The sequence below is a fragment of the Choloepus didactylus genome, chromosome 3, assembly GCF_015220235.1.
Source record: "Choloepus didactylus isolate mChoDid1 chromosome 3, mChoDid1.pri, whole genome shotgun sequence".
Classification (NCBI taxonomy): Eukaryota; Metazoa; Chordata; class Mammalia; order Pilosa; family Megalonychidae; genus Choloepus; species Choloepus didactylus.
In genome coordinates this window covers 169,301,345-169,325,341 of record NC_051309.1, presented here as the reverse complement: position 1 = coordinate 169,325,341, position 23,997 = coordinate 169,301,345, and the positions used below count along the sequence as shown (strand labels likewise).

General features: G+C 36.0%; 1 protein-coding gene across 1 annotated transcript in view; it reads left to right on the top strand.

The window, feature by feature from the left end:
• Nucleotides 1-23,997, top strand: part of ASIC5 (acid sensing ion channel subunit family member 5) — a 34,789-nt gene extending 10,792 nt beyond the window's left edge. Inside the window, exons 3-10 of the mRNA XM_037830882.1 lie at nucleotides 3,598-3,835; nucleotides 5,502-5,627; nucleotides 7,123-7,272; nucleotides 8,187-8,334; nucleotides 13,955-14,011; nucleotides 16,397-16,565; nucleotides 22,469-22,560; nucleotides 23,728-23,997. Of these exons, the coding sequence (XP_037686810.1) occupies nucleotides 3,598-3,835; nucleotides 5,502-5,627; nucleotides 7,123-7,272; nucleotides 8,187-8,334; nucleotides 13,955-14,011; nucleotides 16,397-16,565; nucleotides 22,469-22,560; nucleotides 23,728-23,918 (1,171 nt within the window). The 3' untranslated portion in view covers nucleotides 23,919-23,997. The remainder of the gene's footprint in view (nucleotides 1-3,597; nucleotides 3,836-5,501; nucleotides 5,628-7,122; nucleotides 7,273-8,186; nucleotides 8,335-13,954; nucleotides 14,012-16,396; nucleotides 16,566-22,468; nucleotides 22,561-23,727) is intronic.

Genomic DNA, 23,997 nt, shown 5'->3' with positions numbered 1-23,997 from the left:
TGGGTTTTAGAATCTGAATGAAGATTTTAAGGCTGTCCTTAAAAGACTTTTAAATGTTTGGATTTGGGTAACGAATATGATATGATGGCTTTCTGTTGGTTTGCATAGGGAGGCAAAGATGTTAAAGTGAGTCTTAATAGAACAGCTAGCAAGCTTAATAAGTAAACTGTTTTAGTTGGTTTGCAGTCTTATCTTTGAAGAGCGTGTCTTTTCTAGAGCACGTAGCTAAATGATGTCTGTTCTACGTATGTTTAACATAGGATGGAAAGGCATGCCTGGCCCAGTCCTATTTAACATAGGGACAGGAAATTATGTTGTTTTCTATTGTCACTAAAAACATGATAAATGAGGCAGGACATGGATACTGAAACTCTGTGATGATCACTTTTGATTTCCAGCTTTCGTTTTGTTTTGATTTGTTTTTATGATCTGGCTTATCGATCTTAAGTAAACGTGAGGTATCTTTTTGAAAATAATGAAATACATAAATAAGGCAATTTAAATCTAGTACAGACTGTGCCAAAGTAAGTTTTGAATATTTGCTTTTATTTTTCTTTTGAAATCTATCTTGTAAGATTGTATCAGATAATTTATAAAGTGCAAGTCCATATACTTTTTTATTTATCAAATAGGTATATAATGCTTATTATGTACCAAGCATTCTGCTAAGTGCTCACCAAATACAAGGATACGAATCCTCATAACAACCCCCAGTGGAGAAGGTAATGCTAATTATTATCCCCTTTTTCCCAAATGAGGAAATTAAAGGTGAAGTAAGTTGTCTAAGTTCATACACCTGGTAACTGGTAGAACTATGATTTTAAGCAAAGCAATCTGGCTCTGGGGTTCTGATCTTTAATCCGTATTCTATGTTGTCTCTCAAAATGGAAAAACTTGAGTTTTTATATTGTATTGTTAGTTTTAAAGCATTTCTAAGTTTGAACACTCTATTGTCATACAGTGTTATGAGATAAAACAAACACCCTAATCATATCAATAATCCCCAGCAACACTAAAGGTCCATGGAGAAAATATATTATCCCTAAAACAAAGTCATGTGTATTGAGATTTTCTGAGAATCTGTCTTTGTGATTTTGGAAGTAGTGAGAGATAAAAAGGAAAAATAATTCCTGGAAAGTCTGTGGAAAGGTTGAAGAATTAACTGAAGTTATTCTATATGTCATCTGTTCATATGCCAAATGGTGAAATTCTCTCCATTCCTACAACACAATCTTTGAGACACTAGAACATTCTGACTATTGTGGTTTCTTGGGCTATGTGTCTTTTTCACATTCTTTGTATCATTTCATTTGAATAGGTAATGAATACAGTCTTTAAGTCACAATATGTTGAAGAAGTGTTGGTTTCTTCCATTTGTTGAAAAGGAGGTCAGTAGGTTGGAACCAATATGTGGTAGTCCTTGATTATCAGGTATCCTCAGTATATTTGTGTACTAAATCAAGTAAATGTAAAATTCCTTGCAATAAATATATGTTAAGTAATAATTATATCAGGTGCTGATCATTAAAACTGAGTATACAATGCTGGGGTAGGATTTTTTTTTCTTTTGTGTATGATGCTCTTTCTCTACTGAGAAAGACTTTAATGTGGCTTGGCTTAGAAATAAAAATTATACATACACAAAGTTGTATATAGAAACTGAAAACAAAATCTGGGACAAAAAGAAAGGCTGGAAGTGAGCACCACATAATGCAGTGAGCACATGGCCCTGTGCCCTTACCAAGAGGAGACCACACATTTGGTTCCATGATTTCTAGCAGTTAATTTGAAGAGATCAAGTTTGTTCATTTTCAAGATTTGTAATATCCCAAATATGAAAATACAAATCACATTTTGAAAGGAATATAAGGTATGAATTAAGACCTGCACATAATGCAAGGCAGACATTGCTCAGCAAACTAAGGGTATTACAAAGTGATATAATAGTTAGGGGAAATAGAATACCTCTGGTCTGATTGCTAGGAAAGCACTTTGACAATAATGAAACATTCCTTTAATAAATATTTACCTAAAGCTCACGGTATTCCAGGCATGATTCTAAACGCTTTTGAAAAAAATTAATTTGCTCCTCAAAACAACATTTTGGGGCAGGTGATATTAACGCCATACTCATTTTATGAGTGAGTTAACTGTGGCAGAGGGAGATCAAGAAATTTGCAAGGTCCCACAGTTAAGAAGCTGTAATGCTCAGGGTTCCATCAGAGAAGCAGGGTCACTGGTAGTATGTTTCAGTTTGCTAAAGTTGCTGAAATTCAGTATACCAGAAATGGGTTGGCTTGTACAATGGGGATTTATTAACTTACAAGTTTACAGTTCTGAGGTGGTGAAAATGTCCAAATCAAGGCATCAACAGGTGTTCTGGAACTTTTTCCCTGACCAGCTACCAGCAATCTGGAACTTCTCTGTCACATGGCAAGACACACAGTGACTTTTCTGGTCTCTCCCCTCTCTCCTGGGTTTCATTGCTTCCAGCTTCTGACTTCAGTGGCTTCCTCTCTGTTTCTGTGGTTTTTCTCGTTTTCTGTGTGTCCTTCCTTCTCAGCTTCTCTGGCTTTTCTCTCTCAGCTTTTCTGTGTGCTTCTCTGTATTTCATCTTTTATATGGGACTCCAGTTAGAGGATTTAAGACTCACCTGGGGAAGGCCTCAGCTGAAATAACCTGATCAAAAGGTCCCACCCACAATAGGTCCATACTCCAGGAATGGATTAGCTTTGAGAACATAATCTTTTCTGGGGTATATACAACTTCAAACCACCACAGAGAGACAGGGAATAAGGGATTTATTATAGAAATTAGGCCTAGTTCAGTGGGAAGGTAGGACCTGGTAGGTAGTCTTTGTAATCCTGTTGCCTGTCTCTGGTGCTGAGCCTGAAGGCGGCAGGGCCAGTAGTCAGAAGGGAAGATGCATAAGCGGCTGAGACCAATGCAAGCTGGAAATGCCCATCTCCCTTTCTCCCTATCTCCAGTCCTGATGGCATGAGTGACCTGCAGGATAAGCTGACACCTTCAGCATTCAGCTGTGATCTCTCCTGACCCACCCAGGATCTGGAGAAGCTGAAGGGGGGAATGGAACAGGAGCTGGAGCTGCTGTAGGCTTGGATAGCACCATAGCAAGTTTAGTCATCAGATTAACAACTTCAGAGCACAGCTGGATACACAAAGAAAAGGGAATTTTGGAAAACATAGTTCTGGCACAGTTAAGTAGACACAGTATTAAGCTACAGGACTGGCAGGCTAGAATTTGAACACAGGAAATCTGGCTCCAAAGTCTATGTTCCTAACAACTACACAGTTCTTCCTCTCCCTGTGAGTTGAGTCTTGAAGACCAATTAGGATTTATCTAGGTCAAGGGCTGAAAGTATTCCAGATAAAGGAAATGATATGTATAAATAAAAGGGAAATTTCAGAATATGTCATGACATGTTAGGAATCCAATCTTGCTTGAATTTAGTACAAATAAGGGAAAGAATGAGATGGAAGCTGGAAAAGTTGTTAGGGTCCAGATGTTTGGATTCTGTTCTCTGGATAATTAAAAATTTTTGTTCTTTTAAATATTGCCTTTTTTCCTCCTAATAGGTTCCAAACAGATGCAGTAGCTAAGTTTGGTGTTATTGTTTTCTTATGGAATATTGTATCCAAAGTCCTCCACATTCCAGAAATCAAGACCAACTCCACTGGTCGTAAAGAGGCTATTGATTTTCTTGCAAATCACCAAAACTTCAGCATTACGGAGTTTGTCAAGGAAAATGGTTTTTATCTCAGCAACAACACTTTGTTGGAATGTGACTTTTTTGGAAAGCCATGTGGCCCAAAGGTGATGATTTGATATTCCTTCAAATATCATCAATATCATAAGCTACTTTATTGTATTGCTTCACACTGAGATAGCATTTGCTCCCACAGGGAATCAATCTAAATTTGCTCAAAGATTATATTGCATTAGCTCAGTTTTATGCTATCAGGGAGTGTGGAATACACATGAGACAAATATTCTCTTTCAAACAGTTAGATAGGGAAAGATAGAGAATAGAAATTTTCTGTTGTGTTTCTTGCAGTTTAGTCCTTCTAAAAGAAAAACTATTTTACCACAAGGGAATATTTTAAGTTTTCCCATTCATCAACAAACAATCCATTCCAAAAGGCATTCCTATCATCATTAAGCAGCCATCACTGTATTTTTATATATGTGGTATTGAGTTAGGGGCTATAGAAAATGAGAGGGTTCCAGAATTTAATTGCAAATATATATACATACATATGCACACATACACATATATACATATATATAAATATATATCTTATATGTAATCACTCATAACACATATAAAATCCTGTTTTTACAGTTTATATCATTACATTTATGAGAAAGTATTGGATATATCTGGAATCTATTAATAAAGGGATATGTAGGCAATAGGACCCATATTTCATGTATCAAAAATTCTGTAGCATGAGCTGTTAGGTGATCCCAAGTAAACTTCATGGTTCTGGGAGACAATTCCTTATCCTTTTAGTAATCTCCCTTGGTACACAGTAAACAGAAAAGAAATGGCTGAGAGACATTTGAAAGAGAGAATTAAGGCCCTGGTCTGAACTCTTAAGTTAGAGAAGAGGCTCTCTGATGCTCCTTTTCATTTACCAACATGCTGAAACTCACCACCAAGGAATTTTGTATTAGATGGAACTTTTTTAGTTCCAAAGCACAGAACCCCAACTCACATTAGTTGAGAAGTAAAAGGAACGTTTCAGTTTAATTAACTCAGAAATTTAAGAGTAGGGCTGGCTTCAGAAAAGGTTGGACCCAGAGACTCCTAAGTTACCATTAAAATTCTGTTCCCCCTCCCTGTCTTACCTCTCGCTGGCTTCTTTCTTTATGAATTCTCCTACACAGAGCCAAGATGGCCACTATCATTACCAATATCCACTTAATAATGCTATGGAAGGCTGATTAGCTCTACTTGGGACACATATCAATTCCCAAACCAATCACTGAGGCCATAGCGTGATGGAGTATTAAGTCTGGGTGAGCTTGCTATACATGCACAACTCAGAAGTTTGGTGGTTGGGGGAGAGGATAAAAGGAACAGAGCAAGGAAATCAACCATCCCCACTCCCCCTCCCCCCCCACTGATGAAAATACAGGATAGAGGAGGGATGATCCCTTAGAGAAAGGAAGCTGACAGAGTTCTCCGCATTTAAAAGTATGTTTCCATGGATCCTTAATAAAATAAAATTAATTTTTAAAATGTAAAAACATGTCACTCACATATGGAAATGTCTCATTAAATAGTCACATACAAATTGACAAGTGCATATAATGAAAAAAATGAAAACTATCATCAATACAGACTGGCTGCTTTTTCTGATATTCCTGCGTTCTCACTTAAAATCTGTGATACCAAAAAATATAGAGAGATTTACACTTTAGAAGTGACCAAAAATACTGAACTGATTTTATTTGTTTCATTTTCATATTGGAGGATTTTGCACATGTCTTCACTGAATATGGAAATTGTTTTACTTTCAATCATGGTGAAAATATCCAAGCAAACAAAAAAGTGACTGTCTCTGGAAGAGGCTTAAGCTTGCTCTTCGATGTCCATCAGGTATTGAATTTTCTTAAACCTACATAGAGTTCGAGTCAAACAAGAAAGGATTATATTTAAAGTAATCTATTGCATTTTATAAAGAATTTTTAGAAAAATTTGGAGGTAAATGAGGCAGTATGTTTTAGAAAGAAGTTATACATACACATTTGACAAACTAGAATCCACGATCTGGAAAGGTGATGAGAAAAGTATCATTGTTGTGTAAAGGGAGTTGTATAGATGAACTTGCACAAAGCCTAGCTCTCCTACAGTTGTATCTGACCTGAGAAGTTCTAATGTTCAGGCCTGAGAGGCAAATGTTCAGATAGCTAAAAAATGATTTCTGTTACCTTCAAGGGTAACTAGTACTGCTCTGACCCCAGGTTAATTCTCATCTTCTGTCTTGTACAATCATTTCATATATTACACATTTAGAGGTGTTCTAGTCCCATATTGCGGATTTATAAATGAGGATTCTGACATGCTGATGAATTGAGTATCCCAAATCACACAGCTAATGACAAAGCTGAGAAATTAACTTAGTTTCCTAGATCTTACCCAACCACCCCACCTCTCAATCCAGACTTCAAATGAATGAGGCATGGCTACCTTTAAAGAATTCCTGTTATGATACATTTCCTAACTTCCACCTGTATCCCAGTCAAGATACTTTTCCTTATAGCCAAACACAACACCACAGACTGCAACATTTATATATGTGTTTGATTAATATTTTCAAGGGATTCAAATATTAGCCATATGGTCAAATCAAATATCATATTATGAAATTTACATGCAAGAATTTCCCAAATAATCTTAGAATGCAATCCTCAAATTCAATGCAGTATTTCATAAGCTAAATGGTGCTATGATATTTCTCATGAATAGCCAGTTAAGTGTTTCTTAGAGGGTCATAACAGGCCCCAGAGTAATATACCCCCAAGTTATAAATTGAATATTAAGTAGGCTTATTAAATGTAAGTACATATGCAATTGACCCATTCATAGGAAAATAATCATACCCAAGTACAATCCTTCCCCACATAGCTTGAAATTATGACTAGTGACAAATTGTCCAGAAGTTTACTCTTAAAATCTTTCATTGGCCAGAAGATCTATATAAAAAGAGCATTAGTATAATTAAATAGTATATGTGTTCACTCTTATGGGAAAATGAACTCAAAAATTAAATTAGGTCAGAGACTTTAATGCTCCTTAGCACCTAAGGAGACAACTTGCTGAAGAGAGGGCTAGAAAAAAATAGGATGATTGGCAGTCATAATATGTACTATGGCATTCATCAAAGGTGAAAAGTTGAGGTCTTTTAATGTGATTCAACCCTGAAAAGGATGTCTTAAATGCTTACTTTTTACAATTTTTAATATGAAAAGAGTTTGAATGCTGATTTTAGATATTACTTTGATTTTAGATAAGTCAAATGCTATCATCAGATAGTAAAATGAAATCCTAAACCTGTGCGGAATTGATGGGGAAAAATTCATTTTCGTTTTAGGAAGAATTCACTGATGACCCAGGCCTTGGTTTTGTTGATGCTGGGATCATCTTTGCTATCCACTCGCCAATGAAGGTGCCGCAGTTTGATGGTTTAGGCTTGTCCTCACCTGCTGGAATGCATGCACGGGTAACAATCCGCCATGTGAAGGTAAATATTCCCCTCAAGTAGAGTTCTGAGGAAATTGGGGGGGGGGGGGCAGTGAACACGTAAATACATACATAACATTTTTCACTAGAAACCCCTTTCCCTTCTAGAACACCACTGGAAATTCCAGTTTCATTTCAGATTCTTTCCCTCTACCTGGAGGCACATATTTAGTAAAAACCAGTGAACTCACATATACAATGTAAGTGAAAGCTAGGAATCCTGTCACATCCCTAGTAACATTAAAGCTTAGAAATGGAGAGCGTCATTAAGCATGAAGAGGTACCGGAAGCTACTGTGTGTTCTCTGACTGCGGCCATGTGGGAAGGAGAAAAAGTGAGAAAAGCAGAGATTTTGGAGTCAGTCAGACATGACTGGCTGGTTTCCATTTACCAGCCCTTTGCTCAGTGATTTCCTTAATTAACTTCCTGAATTTCAGTCTCCTCTCTGCACATAATTAATACAAAGTTTAAGTGAAATAACGTAAAGCACTTATTATATTGCCCTACACATATTAGGTGCTCAGAAAAGGGTCATTTTTTTTGTGATTTTGTTTGCTGTCTCAGGGGTGTGCTGATTAATATGCTGAAGTGTCATTTGCATAAATGATAGTGCATTTTTTTTTTTTTTTTGCCTTTTATGAGTTAATTTTTAGAATAACCAGTTTGACTTGATTGATTTGTCTCAGGTACAAGACATTTGGGATATATGCTAATGGACCGCTAGGGATACTTACCATCAGGGACTTTCAGGTTAATAGAGCAGGAAAAGTAGACAAATGTATAGTCAACTAAAAAAAAATCAAGGAGCTCCAAGAGAAAATTAAAATGTATGTCAGCTTCTCTTTTTGGGGTGGAAAACAGAAAAATCTTTTTCTGAGAAAAATTTCCTGAACTGGGGGTTTATTTTATCTCAAGACAGTTCATCAAGAATACCCATGGGGAGAATGCAACCCTAAAATCAAGCTGAAGAATTTTAGCAGCTACAGCACATCCGGTTGTTTGAAGGAATGCAGAGCCAAGCACATAGAAAAGTATTGTGGATGTTTGCCTTTTCTGCTTCCTGGTAAATAAAGAATGATGACATTGCTCTTACTTATATTTAATTTCAAACACGGGAAAGCAACATAGCATTGGATCATGTTCATTCTTGCAAAATTCTATGAGGAAAATCATCCGCTTGCCCAATACAACTTCAACTGATGAATTTTAAATCATAGAATCCTAGCAGAGATTTCTGGAAAAGAAACATGTTATTAGTGGCAGGTCCCCAATTCTTGCTTCCAAAGTTCAAAATTGGATGTTTTCAAAATCTAAAACTGCACATCAAGGTGTTCTGAATTTGAAAGAAAAATTAGATCATCCATATAAATCTTGCCAACCCTGAATATTTCACTGTTAAGAAATTCTTTTCCTGTGGTTAGAAAAGAAGCTTAAGGCTTCCTTTGAATAAAGTGTTAACTATTTCCAAAGCCATAGACACACAAGGAAAGCATCAAATGAGGCAGTAGAGCAAAGTGGATGGAAGTTGTTCTCTGACCCAGGCTGCTCATCTCAGCTAGACAATTCATCATCTACGTGACTTAACCTTGCTGTAGGTCCTGTAAAAGGGGTAAAATAATAGTAACCTAATTTACAGGGATGTTAAAAGTATGAAATATTTATGTAAATTGTTTTAAAAGTGCCTGGCATACAGTATATTCTATGTAAGTGTTGTATATGTATTTTTATTCAGTTCTTCTTCATCCCCCATCTCCAGCATATCCATTAAATAATGTGGAGTAGATAGAGTAGGTTCAGGGCAAAACCGATTTGTGTCTATGAGTCTGTCATCACTGCCTATCACAATCTCTCTCTCTCTCACACACACGCAACACTCACACACAAAATTCATGAACAGACATACTAATGGTAGTCTGCCCATGTAAAGTGTATTAGCAAAACATCCACCTGGCAAGCTATTAAGAATCATCACTTCTGTTTCTAAAATCCAGATTACTGATCTCTAGCCCCTCCAAAAACTGCCATTCTATAAAGCTGCTAGCACAAGGCTTTGGGTTGTCATTCCCAATCTTTTCAAAGTTATTGGAAACAACTCTGAATTGATAGATGGAGAATGATGTTTATAATTTTAAAGTTTATTAGTTCTTCCAGCAAAATACTAACTGAATAAATTAAATGGAACAGAAACAATGCAAAATGCTACATAAAACACAAACATGGCATTTGTACACACTTTAGGGGTTACCACATGCTTTCAGGAATATTACCCTATTTGGTTAGATCCTTAAGTATTTCTCTAAGTCTACATATAGATGAGAAAACTGGGGCCCACCAGTGTTAAATAGTGAGCTAAACTCCTTCCACCACAATTTATAGAACCAGTCCCCAAAGTCATAAGACATCAGTTGTTTCCAAAATTTCATTGTTATTTTTAGGGAAGAAACATCAATGCAAGAAGAAAGGCACATTTTGACAAAGTGAGGTTTTTTTTTTTTTTCCGAACAATGGTGGAGGTAGATTTTTTTTTCCCTTTTTTTACTTATTTCAGTTCCTTCACAAAGAGCACTTCCTCATAGTTAGCTAAGCTACCCACAACCATTAGTAAGTGGCAGTCTACCTTATTTATTTTCAGTATCATTGACTAAACATTGAGGTTAACCTCAGAGATTATATGGGTTGTTTGAAAAGACAAATATTAAGGTGCTAAGCCTTTGGAATCAGCCCTGGGATTAAACCCAGCTCTGACACATTATTATTTATTGCCAGGTACAGAGAAGGTGCCTAATATATATTGGTACTTATGTCCCCCATCTTATCCCTTGATAGGCAGTTCACCATGCATATGCATAATAATGGATAGAGAGAGCAGCACAGAAGGATGCACAGAATTAATCGAGGGTCCCACAACTGATGATCTTGGGAAAGTCACTTTCTGAGGCTTAATTTCTTTATCTCTAAAATAATGATTTTAGCATCACAGGATTGTGGCCAGGATCAAGTCAAATGAAATGATGAACGGGAAAACAATTTTAGATTTAAATGCTACCAATATATATATTTTAATTTTATTTTATTGAGATTGTTCACATACCATATAATTATCCAAAGATCCAAAGTGTACAATCAATTGCCCATGGTACAATCATACAGCTGTGCATCCATTACCACAATTAATTTTTTTTTTCAATTTTTAGAACATTTTCATTACTCCAGAAAAGAAATAAAGGCAAAGAAGTTAACTCAAATCCTCCCGTACCCCAAACCACCCCCCTCCATTATGGACTCATAATATTGGTATAGTAAATTTGTTATTGTTGATGAAAGAATGTTAAAATACTACTAACTGTAGTGTATAGTTTGCAATAGGTATGTATTTTCTCCTATATGTCCCTCTATTATTAACTTCTGGTTATAGTGTCATACATTTGTTCTAGCCCATGAAAGAGATTTCTAACATTTGTACAGTTAATCATGGACATTGTCCACCACAAGATTCACTGTTTCATACATTCCCATCTTTTAACCTCCAACTTTCCTTCTGGTGACATATGTGACTCTGAGCTTCCCCTTTCTACCACATTCACAGACCATTCAGCACTGTTAATTATTCTCACAATGTGCTACCATCACCTCTGTCCATTTCCAATCACTTAACTTCAACCTAGTTGAACACTCTGCTCATAATAGTCAACTGCTCCCCATTCTTTAGCCTTGTTCTATATCCTGGCAACTTATATTTCATGTCTATGAGTTTATATATTATAATTAGTTGATATCAGTGAAACTATGCAATATTTGTCCTTATGTGTCTGACTTATTTCACTCAATATAGTGCCCTCAAGTTTTCTTCATCAACCTGTTTTTTTTTCTTAAGACAGTTTTGTTCACAGGCCATACATTCTGTCCTAAATAAACAATCGATGGTTCCCTGTATAGTCATGTATTTATTTCACCACCATCAACATTATCTATATAAGGACATCTCCATTTCTTCCACAAAGAAGGAGGAAGAGTCAAAGAAGGTAGAGAGACAAAAGAAAAAGAAAAAAGAGAGGAAAAAAAAAAAAAACCATGACAGCTAGGAAGAAACAAAAGGATAGATAGAATTAAACTAAAGTAGCATAAAGAGTCAGACAACATTACCAGTGCCAAGTGTCCCATCCCCACCCTTATGTCCCCCTCTTATATGAATTTAGCTTTGGTATATTGCCTTTGTTACATTAAAGGAAGCATAACTGTAGTCTCTAGTTTGCATGCATTGTATCTTCCCCCAATACCACCCTATTTTTAACACCTTGCAGGGTTGACATTCATTTGTACTCCCTCATGGAAAAACACTTATGTACATTTTATCACAGTTGTTGAGCACTATAGGTTTCATTGAGTTATACAGTCCCAGTCTTTATCCTTCCTCTTTCCTTCTAGTGTCTTACATGCTCCTAACCTTCCTCTTTCAACGTTACTCACAGTTATTGTCGTTCAGTGTACTTACATTGCTGTACTACCATTACCCAAAATTGTGTTCCAAACCTCTCGCTCCTATCCTTCCTATCTGTCTATAGTGTTTCCTATAGTATTTCTTGTAGAGCATTTATCTTGTTCACAAACTCTCTCATTGTCTGTTTGTCAGAGAATATTTTTAACTCTCCCTCAGTTTTGCCAGTTATAGGATTCTTGGTTGGCGGTATCTCTCTTTCATTGTCTTAAATATATCACCCCACTTCCTTCTTGCCTCCATGATTTCTACTGAGAAATCCACACATAGTCTTCTCAAGCTTCCTTTTTATGTGATGGATTGCTTTTCTCTTGCTGTTTTCAGGATTCTCTCTTTGTCTTCAGCATTTGATAATCTGATTATTAACTGTCTTGGCGTAGGCCTATTCAGATCTATGCTGTTTAGGGTATGCTGTACTTCTTGGATCCATAATTTTATGTCTTTCATAAGAGATGGTAAATTTTCATTGATTATTTTCTGTTATTGCTTCTGTCCCTTTTCCCTTCTCTTCTCCTTCTTGGACACCCATGACATGTACATTCATGTGTTTCATGTTGTCACTCAATTCCCTGAGATGTTGCTCATATTTTTCCATTCTTTTCCCTATCTGTTCTTTTGTGTGTAGGATTTCAGGTGTCTTGTTCTCCAGTTCCTGAGTGTTTTCTTCTGCCTCTTGAGATCTGCTGTTGTATGTCTCCATTGTGTCTTTCATCTCTTGTGTTGTGCCTTTCATTTCCATAGACTCTGCCAGTTGTTTCTTCAAACTTTTGATTTCGACCTCATGTTAGCCCAGTGTTTTCATTACACCCTTCATCTCTTTTGCCATATCTTCCCTAAACTTGTTGAATTGATTTAGCATTAGCTGTTTCAATTCCTGTATCTCAGTTGAAGTGCAAGTCTGTTCCTTTGACTGGACCATATCTTCGTTTTTCTTAGTGTAGGTTGTAGTTTTTTGTTGTCTAGGTGTCTGGTTTCCTTGGTTACCTAATCAGGTTTTCCCAGACCAGAACAAGCTCAGGTCTCAGAAGTAGGCAATGTTCAGTATCAGTTTCCCTGAGGTTATATCTTAGAAGATTGACACACCCTGTGAGGCCTCTAGCCACTGTGCTTTCCTAACCTGCCCAGCAGGTGGCACCTGGCAGCCTGTCCCTCCTAACTGGTGTAAGGAGGTGTGGCCCCCTTAGTTTCTGTTTTGGCTTTTTTCCCCAGGCTCTGGGGTCTGGTTCTGAATCGAGGGCTGGTAGTAGAGCTGGGCACCACCTCCTCCCTCTTAGGGGAGATACACTCCCTAGGGAGTTATCATTTGCATTTAAATTGGTTCTTTGTCTCTCTGACTCTGCTATCTCCACTCTTGTCTGGGTCAGAGCACAGTGAACTGAAAATGGCTGAGGTTTTCCCCACTGAGCTGCTCAAGTTGAGAGAGAGAAAAAGGAACAGAAAGCCCCCTTTCAGAGCTAGTCCCTGTGCCACCAATTTCACTCATCTGCCAGTGGTAACAGTTGGTCCTCTGGGCTTCCCTTCCTGGGACAGTGGGGTCTCATGGTTCTTTAAGGTCAGTCATCACTAAAAGGCTCTGTCTGATTGTTGGGGATTTGTAGCTTGTATTGAGCATTCCACATTTGTTAACTAAAACCCCAGATGGAGTTGGGCTGAGCTATATTCGCTTGTTCAGAGAGTGCTGCTTTCTACCTCAGCAAGGTTTTGCTGTTCGGCCTGCCATGGGGGAAGGGGGCTCCCAGCACAGTTCTACAGCTTTTACTTACAGTTTTTGTGCTGCAACCTCAGGCATTCTTCCCAATCCAGGTTGGTGTACGATGTGCGGACAGTCACGGTTGTCCCCTAGCAGTTATTTCCTGGTTGTTTATTAGTTGTTCCAGGGGACTAACTAACTTCCACTCCTCTCTATGCCACCATCTTGCTGCCTCCTGCTACCAATATTTTTAACACTATCATTCTTACTTAAAGATTTTAGAATGATATAGACCCATAGGAGAAACATGGAAAGTAACCAAAATATTTTTCCTCCCAATGTACATTTTCATTGAGTACTAATCTGTTTTCTTACCTTTGCTCACTAAAGAAAAGAATGTGTATATGTGTGTATATAAGTGAGAAAGATAGTTTTGTCAATGTGTTTCTTATTTTATAAAATATAAGGTCTTTATATGTTATGTTTATTGTTTTTAAGGAAATGGGATAGAGTGTGGCCTACAGAAGTTTTACAACTGTGTATCCCCTATACTTGGTAAGTGGATTAACTTATTACTTTCATTTTCAGGATTTGTATTGAAGTCCCTCAAAGGAATATAAGACATTAATTCATCCTAAAGATGACTCAGAAATGAAACAAAATACAGAAAGTGAAAAGGAGTTTTTTAAGGTTCTTAAAATTAGGAATAGTGTCTTACATAGACTTAGATAATAAGACAACAAATGCCATCTGAATTAAAGATATATCTGAATTCAAGGTACAGAGTGTTTTAATTTCCTAGCTACTAAAACAAATAGTATACAATGAGTTGGCTTAAACAATGGGAATTCATTGGCTCATAGTTTTGAGCTTATAAGAAGTCCAAAATTTAGGTGTCAAGAAGGTAATGATTTTTCCCAAAGACTGTGGTGTTCTGGGACTGGCTGCTGGAGATCCCTGGTCCTTGGCTTTTCTGTCACATGGCAGTGCAGATGGCCTTGACTTCTCCTTTCTCCTCTAGTTCTGTTGACTTTCAGCTTCTGGTTCCTCCCTGAGTCTTCTCTATCTGAGTCCAATTTCCTTTACTTATAAGGACTTCAGCCATATTAAACTAAGGCCCACTCTCATTTAATTTGGGCACACTTAAACTTCAAGGTCTTCAAGCTCTTCAAGGTCCAATTTACAAATTGATTCACATCATAGGAACTTTTGTGGGTGGTAAGATTCAATCCCCAACACAGAGTGATAAAGTAACAGCAAGGGAATTCCAGTTTTTTATTTCTAAATCTGAAGAATTGTGGGGTTTTGTTCATTTTTCTTTTTTATAATCAAAATAGTTTGGTTGTTTTTTTCTTATTACATAAATAAAACATGCTGAGAATATTTCAAACTTTACAGAATAGAAAAGAGTTCATGTATAAATCAGTAGATGTTTTGCTCTGAGTTACTGTCACCATTTGGGTGACCATCCTTTCATTAATTCATCTCATTATATATGTATTATATATAAATATAATTTTACATAAAAAGAATCATAACCATGCATGGCATATTTATTGGGGACTAATAATTCTTAAACAGAATTTTTTAACATATGTACTATCACCACTTATTATAACTTCCAACCAATGTTAACATCTAAAATAATGTACCATAACTTTCTACACATATATAACTTCATATTTAGGACTTTTTGTCATAAAATGACATCATATTATACACCCTTCTATGAAACTTGCTTTTCTTACCCATTGTGAAGATATCTCAAAAACAATAGGAATACATTTAATAAGTTCTCTTTTAATGGTTGCAAAATAGTTCATGCTATAGACATATTTTATCAATGGGCCTTAAGCTAGGAGAGATCTTACATTCTTTATAGTTTACAAGCTGAATTAGAGAAATCATTTACTTACTAATAAAGTTATGTTGCCAAATTTCTTCTGATTTCTCATCACTAATGGGGGTTAAAGGGGGAGCTTGGAGAAACAAATCACACATATTGTTCTTCGACAGAACATACAGTTTTAGGATAATGGGGTCAGAATGTGTGTGTGTGTGTGTGTGTGTGTGTGTGTGTGTGTGTGTACGTATGTGTAGGAAAGGGCTGATAGTTATTACCAGCAGTCTTGAAGAACTAGAGCATGCATAGCAAATGTTGTCTCAAGGAATATGAAAATCAGAGGCTGGAAAACAAGCTCCAAATTGGTGATTAATTGGGGGTGGGGGGTGGGGGAGGAGAGTTGGTTAAGAGAGGTTTCACAAGAACAAAGAGTTTCAGTGACAAAACCAAAGTTAAAAACAAGAAACTGAAAATCTACCAAGAGTGAGAACCAGTGAGGACGGCCATGGGATGTGGGCCAAAGACACCTCCTGCAGGGGGCTTTTTTTCCAGTACACATGGACATCTAAGGCTGCTCTAAAGGGGCCAGGAAAGAACTGAGGTTGGAGAACCTCAGTGACTGATTTAGAAGTTACACCTGGCAGCAGAATTCATACCATTATGTATTGAGACGAGTCTAAGGATAATTTTAGTTTAAATCTGAGTCATTGGCTTTCAGGAATGTTTGGAAGTGCCCCTGAAAGTGATGCAAGATCATACAAACAACTTTCCATCTTTCTCCTGTCCAAATGTCTGATATTTTATAGAAATAGACATAGGACTTCCTGGAATGAAATTCGTATAATTAACAAAGACCTGGATCCAATGACTCGATGAATTCAAGGATAATAAACCCTTTGTTTTATGTGCTGTTTCCTTTGCTGTATTCTTACTAAAATATAAACATTTTCCTAAAATATAGTGATTGAAATTAACCACTTTTTTAACTTGAAAAATGAAATTTTAGCCTTTTTTTTTTTTTTTTAAAAAAAAGCTCAGTTCTCCCCACTGTGAAATAATCCTCTTTTCTAAATATCTTGTCATGATTTTCATTGCAGACTACATTGACGTTAAGGGATTATGCACAATGGGAAGGCATAATTCTAGCTGCCCTGTTCCTTGTGAAGAAACAGAATATCCTGCTACTATCTCTTATTCCACTTTTCCAAGTCAAAAAGCTTTGAAATACCTTTCAAAGAAGTTGAATCAAAGCCAGGAACATATCAGGTAATCTTATCAGTCTTATAAATTATTTGTAACTAACATGAGTATTTACTCAAAACTATTTTAGACTCAGGAAATGAAATTCTGGTAAATCATAGGAGGCAACAGCTTATGTTAACAATTAACAATAAAGTATAACATTTTAGAGTTAGGTAAGATAGTTTCTTTCAGCCCCCTAATTTAATGCTGAGAAAAGTAAAATGATGATTACTTGAGTAACTTACTCATGAACTACTTTAGTAATTTGCTTTATTTGACCCAACTGGGGAAAATAAGGCTGATAAATATCAATTCAGGCTTCACCATATGAAAATCTCTCATCTGTACTTTGTACAGTTTGAGCTTCTAATAACTATATTAGGCAGATGGAATAGAAACTATTGTCCTCATTTTAAAGATGAGAAAGCTGAAGCACACTGTATTTTAAGTGGCTGTGCTATGAAGGTAGTCAGTGGCATGGAAAGAAATTATGCCTAAAAACTTTGACTCTGACCTCCATATAACCTTTATAGAAACACATGGTTCCAATTCTACTAATTAGCTGAGTATTACATTTTCTCTCTTTCTGCTACTCCACGCTGCCTGTTATATATTACAAATCAAACTTCCTAAAGAAATATATATAGACATATATGTACATTTATATACAGAAATATATATAAATATACATATATAAAAATGTATATTTTTTTAATCAGGAAGGAATCTTATTTCTCTTTGTATTTTTACTTATATTTTTAAATTTAGGATCTGCAAAAACAATAAAGTGCATTGGCTTATATCTATTATAATAAAAATGTATTAAAGTTAATCTATGTTATACAACCAAATACCTAACTTAGGAAGCATGCTTTGATTCCATTTTAAGCCTGGTATTTGAGAATTCTTTGGAATTGGCTCAAATCACAGGAAAAATATTAAAATTAATGAAATAAAAACATGTTCTTCTCATGTAAATGCCTAGACAATAATGAGATCTTTGCAAATCAGAAAGAAAAATATTTTCACCAGGATAGGGATGATGGGCTATGATTTCAAACACCAGCTGGTAAAAAGAAGGAAAGCTAGCAAACCTGTGTTTATATCTCTGTTCATGCTTATGTCCGTAACATAGCCATCTCTTTGTACTGCATTTTAATATGGGAAACTGATTTCCTTGTAGTATTTTTCCTGTTTTGTTTAAATGAGTTAAAAGAGCACTCTATCACTTTTGGCTGGTAGTCATCTCCTGGGTTTCGTAATTATTTAACTTGCAGATAGTGTTGGCATATACCTTGGTTTTGGAGACATACTGATGAATCAGAACAGAAACCTATGCATACAACAATAAGATCTTAGACAACAGTAATTTTATAAAACTCAGGTTATCATAAATAGCCCTCCAATTAGTCCCAGCATATAAATGACATAGAGGACTTGCATGGTTGTGAGTCTTAGAGGCCAACACCAGGAAGAATAAGACAAATGGCTGAACACGGTGGCTGTGCTTGGGGATTGCCCAAATTGTAGACAGAGGGTGGTTAGAGGTCACAAATGTAATTATGAAACTGTTTTCTGCACACATACCAGAAACCAAAATGTAGTAGTATCAGAAGACACAAATACAGTTTGTCAGGAGAGCAGACATGAAACCAGCAGCAGTAAGATTTAAACTGAAGCAACTGGTAACTTAATGCTGAAGCCTGATACATATTCTTCCTGGAGCAGAAACCAACCCCTGAGTATGGTGAATCCAGGGACTTATGTGGCAGCTGCTGAACCCCATTGAAAGTATGACGAGAGGTTAGCTTGACTCAAGCAGGCAGTGAGGAGATGAAGATGAGGGTAAACTGTGACTGAGTTTAGGCCAAGTTAATCAGCTAAAAAAGTGAAATCAAAATTTTTCCCCTTTTAATAACAACTTTTAAAGTGAAATTGTATAAAACTGCTTACATTATGCAAAACCAATTCAGTCCCCTTCATGTTCAAATACCTAGAACCATCTCTTTAGAGTTTCTAAATGCAATAAACACTATTTTTCTTTGATCTTCTTACCCATATTAAAGTGAAGATTTTATAACCTTGCCTCTCTTGACACAAATATTCTTGGATTTAAATTCTGAACAGTTACACTATCACCATGAGGCACAGATTTAGTGAGACCCAGATTACTAGGGCAAACCAGCTGTCTGAGAGAAGTTGAGTACATAGCACATTATTTTTGTGAGGGGTGAGTTTATCTTCTCTTGAAAACATGAATCGATAATTCTTGGAAATGGTTATGAATTCTGTACTTGGGAAATTACCCATTATCAGTGTTTGTGCAAATTAGGAGTACAATGGGGAAAAAAAGATTGCAATATTACTAAAATTTCTAGACTTCCAAGACAACTTTATTATTTCCTTCACTTTGGCAACTGTTTTATTATTTGTAAATATTACTATACCCCCAATTATCTATTTAAGCACAGCACATTCTCCTGTTACCCAGGGTTAACCAGATGAAAATTATAAGTAAACATATTAATGATATATTTTTGAATTGACCGTGGTCGGGAACATTGATTTCTAAAACTGTAAACAATAAGGAGAGTGATTTACAGCCACATTCTTTAGATATATTAAAGAACACCACAATCTTCCAGGAAACATTGCTAATAGGATCCATTCTTAATGAGAATTATTATTGTCATATGACAATTGTCAGGTAGTTTGGTTTCCACTTCAACTTATAAGATGTACATGTTAATACTTACCCATTCAGTTTCTGGTTTTGTCTTTAATTTGTTCACTTATTTGCCCAATTTAAAACTATATAATGAACACCAACTGTGTTTTGAGTTTCGGGGGGTATTCTAGGCAGTAGGAGCACCTCAGTTTATAAAAGATTAAAAATGCTGCCTTCATTGCACTTATTTCCATTAGGGCAGAGATGTTCAATAAAGCCATGCATTCAGGCAGATGGTGCTGAGTGCTAGGAAAGGAAAGGAAGCAGAAAAGGGGGCTGGGAAGAGTCAGAGTGGGAGAAGGCTGTTCTCCGAGTTGTGGGCTGTGGGCTGTGGTGAGACCAAACTTTCCTGAGAAGGTGAGAATTGAGCAAAGACCTAAAGCACTGCTTCACATTTTGGTTTCAGGGTCCCTTTGCACTCTTCAACATTTCTGAAGAGCCCAATGAGCTTTTCTTTGTATGGATAATAAACATCAATTTTTCCATATTAGAAATTTAAACTATGAAATGTTTATATAATATTTAAACAATAGTAAACATAAATAAAAGATTTTTTATGAACAATAGCTATTTCAAAAATAAAAATTTAGGAAAAGGAGTGGTATTGTTTTAGATTTTTGCAAATCTCTTTAATGTCTTGCTTAACAGAATACAGCTAGATTTTTTTGTTTACTTGTGCATTCAACATGTTGCAATGATATATATAAATATATATCTGGCTGCAAATATATTTAGTTGGAAAAGGGAAGAATATTTTAATAGCCTTTTTAAGTAATTGTGAATATGTTTCTTTGATCCACACCTAAACTCAACAAGTGGTGGTTTCTTAAATGTTAGTTGCAATATGGGTCTTACAGATGCTCTATGGGGAGTAGGATCATTCCCCTATTCAAAATTTGATTCAGATGTCAAAACTGATAATGCCACACACACATCAAAAGAGAATGAAAAAAATTATTGCTAACATAATGAGGCTTTCCGGGAAGAAAAGGCAAAGCTCCCAAGTCAGCCCTTGCTTGAGAGTGTAAGGAGAGGCGACTGGCTTTGCCTTTCATTCTGGTTACAGGGCAGTGCCTGGGTGAAGACTCCGACATGTGGGCCAGATTCTGTGGTTTTGAACTGCTCTGGTGGCAAAGGAGGAAGTACAGGGGCTGTGTTAGCATGTTACCTCTTGGGGGGCAAAGGTAGAAAGCTGTCCACAAATGTTAAACACAGAGTTAGACTCTTCATTACAATATGAACTGAAAAAAACAATGAACTTTTTGTAACATATCAAAATCCATTAATATTGCACCTTGAATAACTTTTTTACCCATGAATAATTTTGCAATATCATTTATTGGTCATTAGGAAAATATTGGCTCACTAACTTATGCAGCGCTTCCAAATATTGATGCATTAATATTGATTCAGTATACATTTCCTTTCAATATCACTACCAATCTCATCAGAAAAGCCTTTTTTTAAGTATTAGGAAACTGTCAAGCTCATTACAGCAGGCAAAAGCTTTTCAAATTCTAATTTTCACTAGAGAGCTTAAAATGTGTTATTGATCATAAATATTGTCAATTGTGTTCCTGGAAGTGACAGGTTAACTTTGTTCATTTTTTTGAGAAGACATGCCAAATATCCTAGTCTGAATAACCGTAGTTGTTCATTCTGTCAAGTAAAAATGGTGTTCCATGTATAAAGTGACTAGTTAGTTTTTTTTAAAATAATGATCACAGTAAAAATGTCAATTAATGTATTAGTATATTTTGGAAATAAATTTTTTTACCTTGTGAACCTCAAAAAAGAAAACCTTGGGGTCCATAAGGTCATGTGACCATAACTTGAAAGCTATTGACATCAAGGAGATATAAGAGCTAGCCTTGACATTATATGGATAAAAAGCATTCCTGAAGGAAGGGAAGGTACCTGCAGAGAAAAACCCTGAACCAGGAGTGTGTCTCCTGTGCTGAAGGAGCAGAGAGGAGATTGGTGTGGCTGGAGCAGGGTAAGCAGTGGCTGAGCGTAGCAGAAAATGAGTTGGAAAAGGGCACTTTGAGGGTGGAGGTGGCAGACAGAGACCTCATAGGGCCATGGAGGCTTTTACTTAGAGTATAGTGGAAAGTTTCTGTGAGTTTTTGAGCAATAGAGTAACTTTGTTTACTTTGTTTACTTTGATTACTATGTGAAGAAGAGGGGATGTGTATTTGTTGGAGTGGTGTGTGTCAAAGTAGGAAGCAGAGAGATCAATTAGAAAGCTATTGCAAAAATCCAGGTGAGAGATAATGGAGACTTGGGCGAGAGTGGGGGCAGGGAAAGGGGTGAGAAGTGGTGGGATTCTGAATATATATTGAAACCTAGAGCAAATAGGAAATCCTGATGAATCGGACATGGGGTGTGAAATTTCACTTTATAAATGGGGAAATTACAAGTATTTCACTTGGAATATGTAAAATTTGAAATATCTAGTGGACATCCAAATAGAAATACCAAGAGGCAATTGGATATATGATTGAAGCTCCAGGTAGAGGTCTGGCCTATAGGTAGAATGAAGGGCTTCCAAGACTACATGAAGAGCTATCATTTTTAAATAGTATAATTTAAAATAGTATTTAGTCAATCTGGTCACATACAAAACTTTCTAGAAGACACTAAGAAAACAGTCTCTGACCTAATGTATTAACAATGTAAAGTAAATGACTGTAATTTGTTGAATATCTAATATATTCCATGTTTGTGCAAATTCTTTATAAATGTCATTTAATTCATTCTTACCACAACTCTCTGAGCTCAATTACAAAATCCCGACATCAGATGAAGAAACCAAGATTCAGGGAAAAAACGCAATTTCTCCAGGGTCACATAGGTAAGAGTGGACAGACAGAGGGATTTGAATTAAAATTAGACACACATTTAAATGTTTGTAAATGCTTGACTCTACTAAATGGATATGTACATTTTATGCCTTTTTCCAGTTTCTTTTGAAGGGGACATAGAAAAATGCCTGGGTCCACAGGTGGTCTTTTTCTGAAATACCAACATGACAAGCATGTCTTCCAAATTAACCTGTTGTAATTAATATTGAACATAATTATATTTCAAATTCAACATGAAGTAATTTCTGAACCAGAAATGAATATTACTACTCTGAAACAGAAATTAGAAGTATTCTGACAATTTTGAGATATATTAACTCCGATCTTATCCCCAGGGAGAACCTTGTGCACATTGAAATAAACTATAGTGACTTAAACTATAAGATAACCCAGCAGCAAAAAGCAGTGAGTGTGCCTGAGTTACTTGGTGAGTGTTATTTAGTTCTTACTCAGTTTCCTTTTATTTTATATCAATTTTTTCCCTTTCATATTTAAGGGTTAGCTTATCAATGGAGGAACAAGAACCAATGTACTTGTCATTCACCTGTCATTTAATTCTGACACTTTTCACTCCCTAGAAAACCTCCCACAGGCCTCATAGGAGCTTTGACAAAGAAAAGGCCAGTGTTCATCATCCCACATTCACCCTGCATCTTACTTCTCTTCAGACGCCCTGTCGTCATGTGGCCATTTAGTGTTTCAGCAATCCTACATTTGTATAGAATGTCAGCTTCCTCTTACCTCCACACAGGGCTCCAACCAAGAGCGAGTTAAAAAGAAGAATTTGAGCAATCCATGTTGGGCACTTAGATTACAACTACTGTCTGCTGACTCTCCTTCATCATACTATCCTTAATAAACTTAATTGCTTATTTCCCTGATCTCACTGCATATTAGAGGAAGAGGGTATCAGAGTCAGGCAAAAGGATAGCAGTCAGACCTGGCAACAGAATCCTGAAGAGGGAGGAAACATATAAATTCCCCAAAGCTCTTAGAGAAGCCTATTCTTCATTACCACACTTCACAAAAATAGAATGTTTCCAAGAATGACCTGGGGCACTTGAGAAAAAGATTCATGATGTAATCTATATGAGAAGGCAGTGATATGTCCATGTATTTTAGCAAACTGAAGTATTACAAATGCTAAAACGAAATAACGTTTGGACACTTGAAATCACAAATTGCTTGGAAATTTATTTTTCTGGAAAACATGAGCATCCAATAATCTCATTTGAATGCTGCATTGCTGCTCTGTAAATGCATGAAAGTCAGTTTGTAATTATATAAGATCTTTTAAGAGTTTGCCTAGATTTGTATATCCTTCATAGGTTTTAGGTTATATATTTAAAAACAGATTTTATGTTTGCTTTTTCTTTCTCTTTTTTGAGATGATTTGCATGAATGCTACTTTCAGATGATATTAATTATTAATTTATTTAAACAAAAATTTAAAGATAATACAATTAGCTTATCTTAATATAATACCAGTTATTTGTAACTTATTAGATTCAAATAATTTAACCTCTAACAAGGTTTCATTTGCTTATTATAAAGACACAATGATTCATTCATTTTTTAATTGGTTTTATTGCAGCAGATGTCGGCGGTCAGCTGGGTCTATTTTGTGGAGCCAGTGTGATTACAATTATAGAAATTATTGAATATGTATTCACCAGTTTCTACTGGATATGTGTTTTGTTTCTGTTGAAGATACCTGAAATACCCCAGTGGGTTCCTCCACCTCAAAATCAACTGAGGAATTCAAAAGGGATAGAGGAATGCTAAAATTTACTTAGGATGAAAGCATTTAATTTTTTCTTCACAGTATCTTCATATTTATTTGTGACTCATTTATTCATTGTTA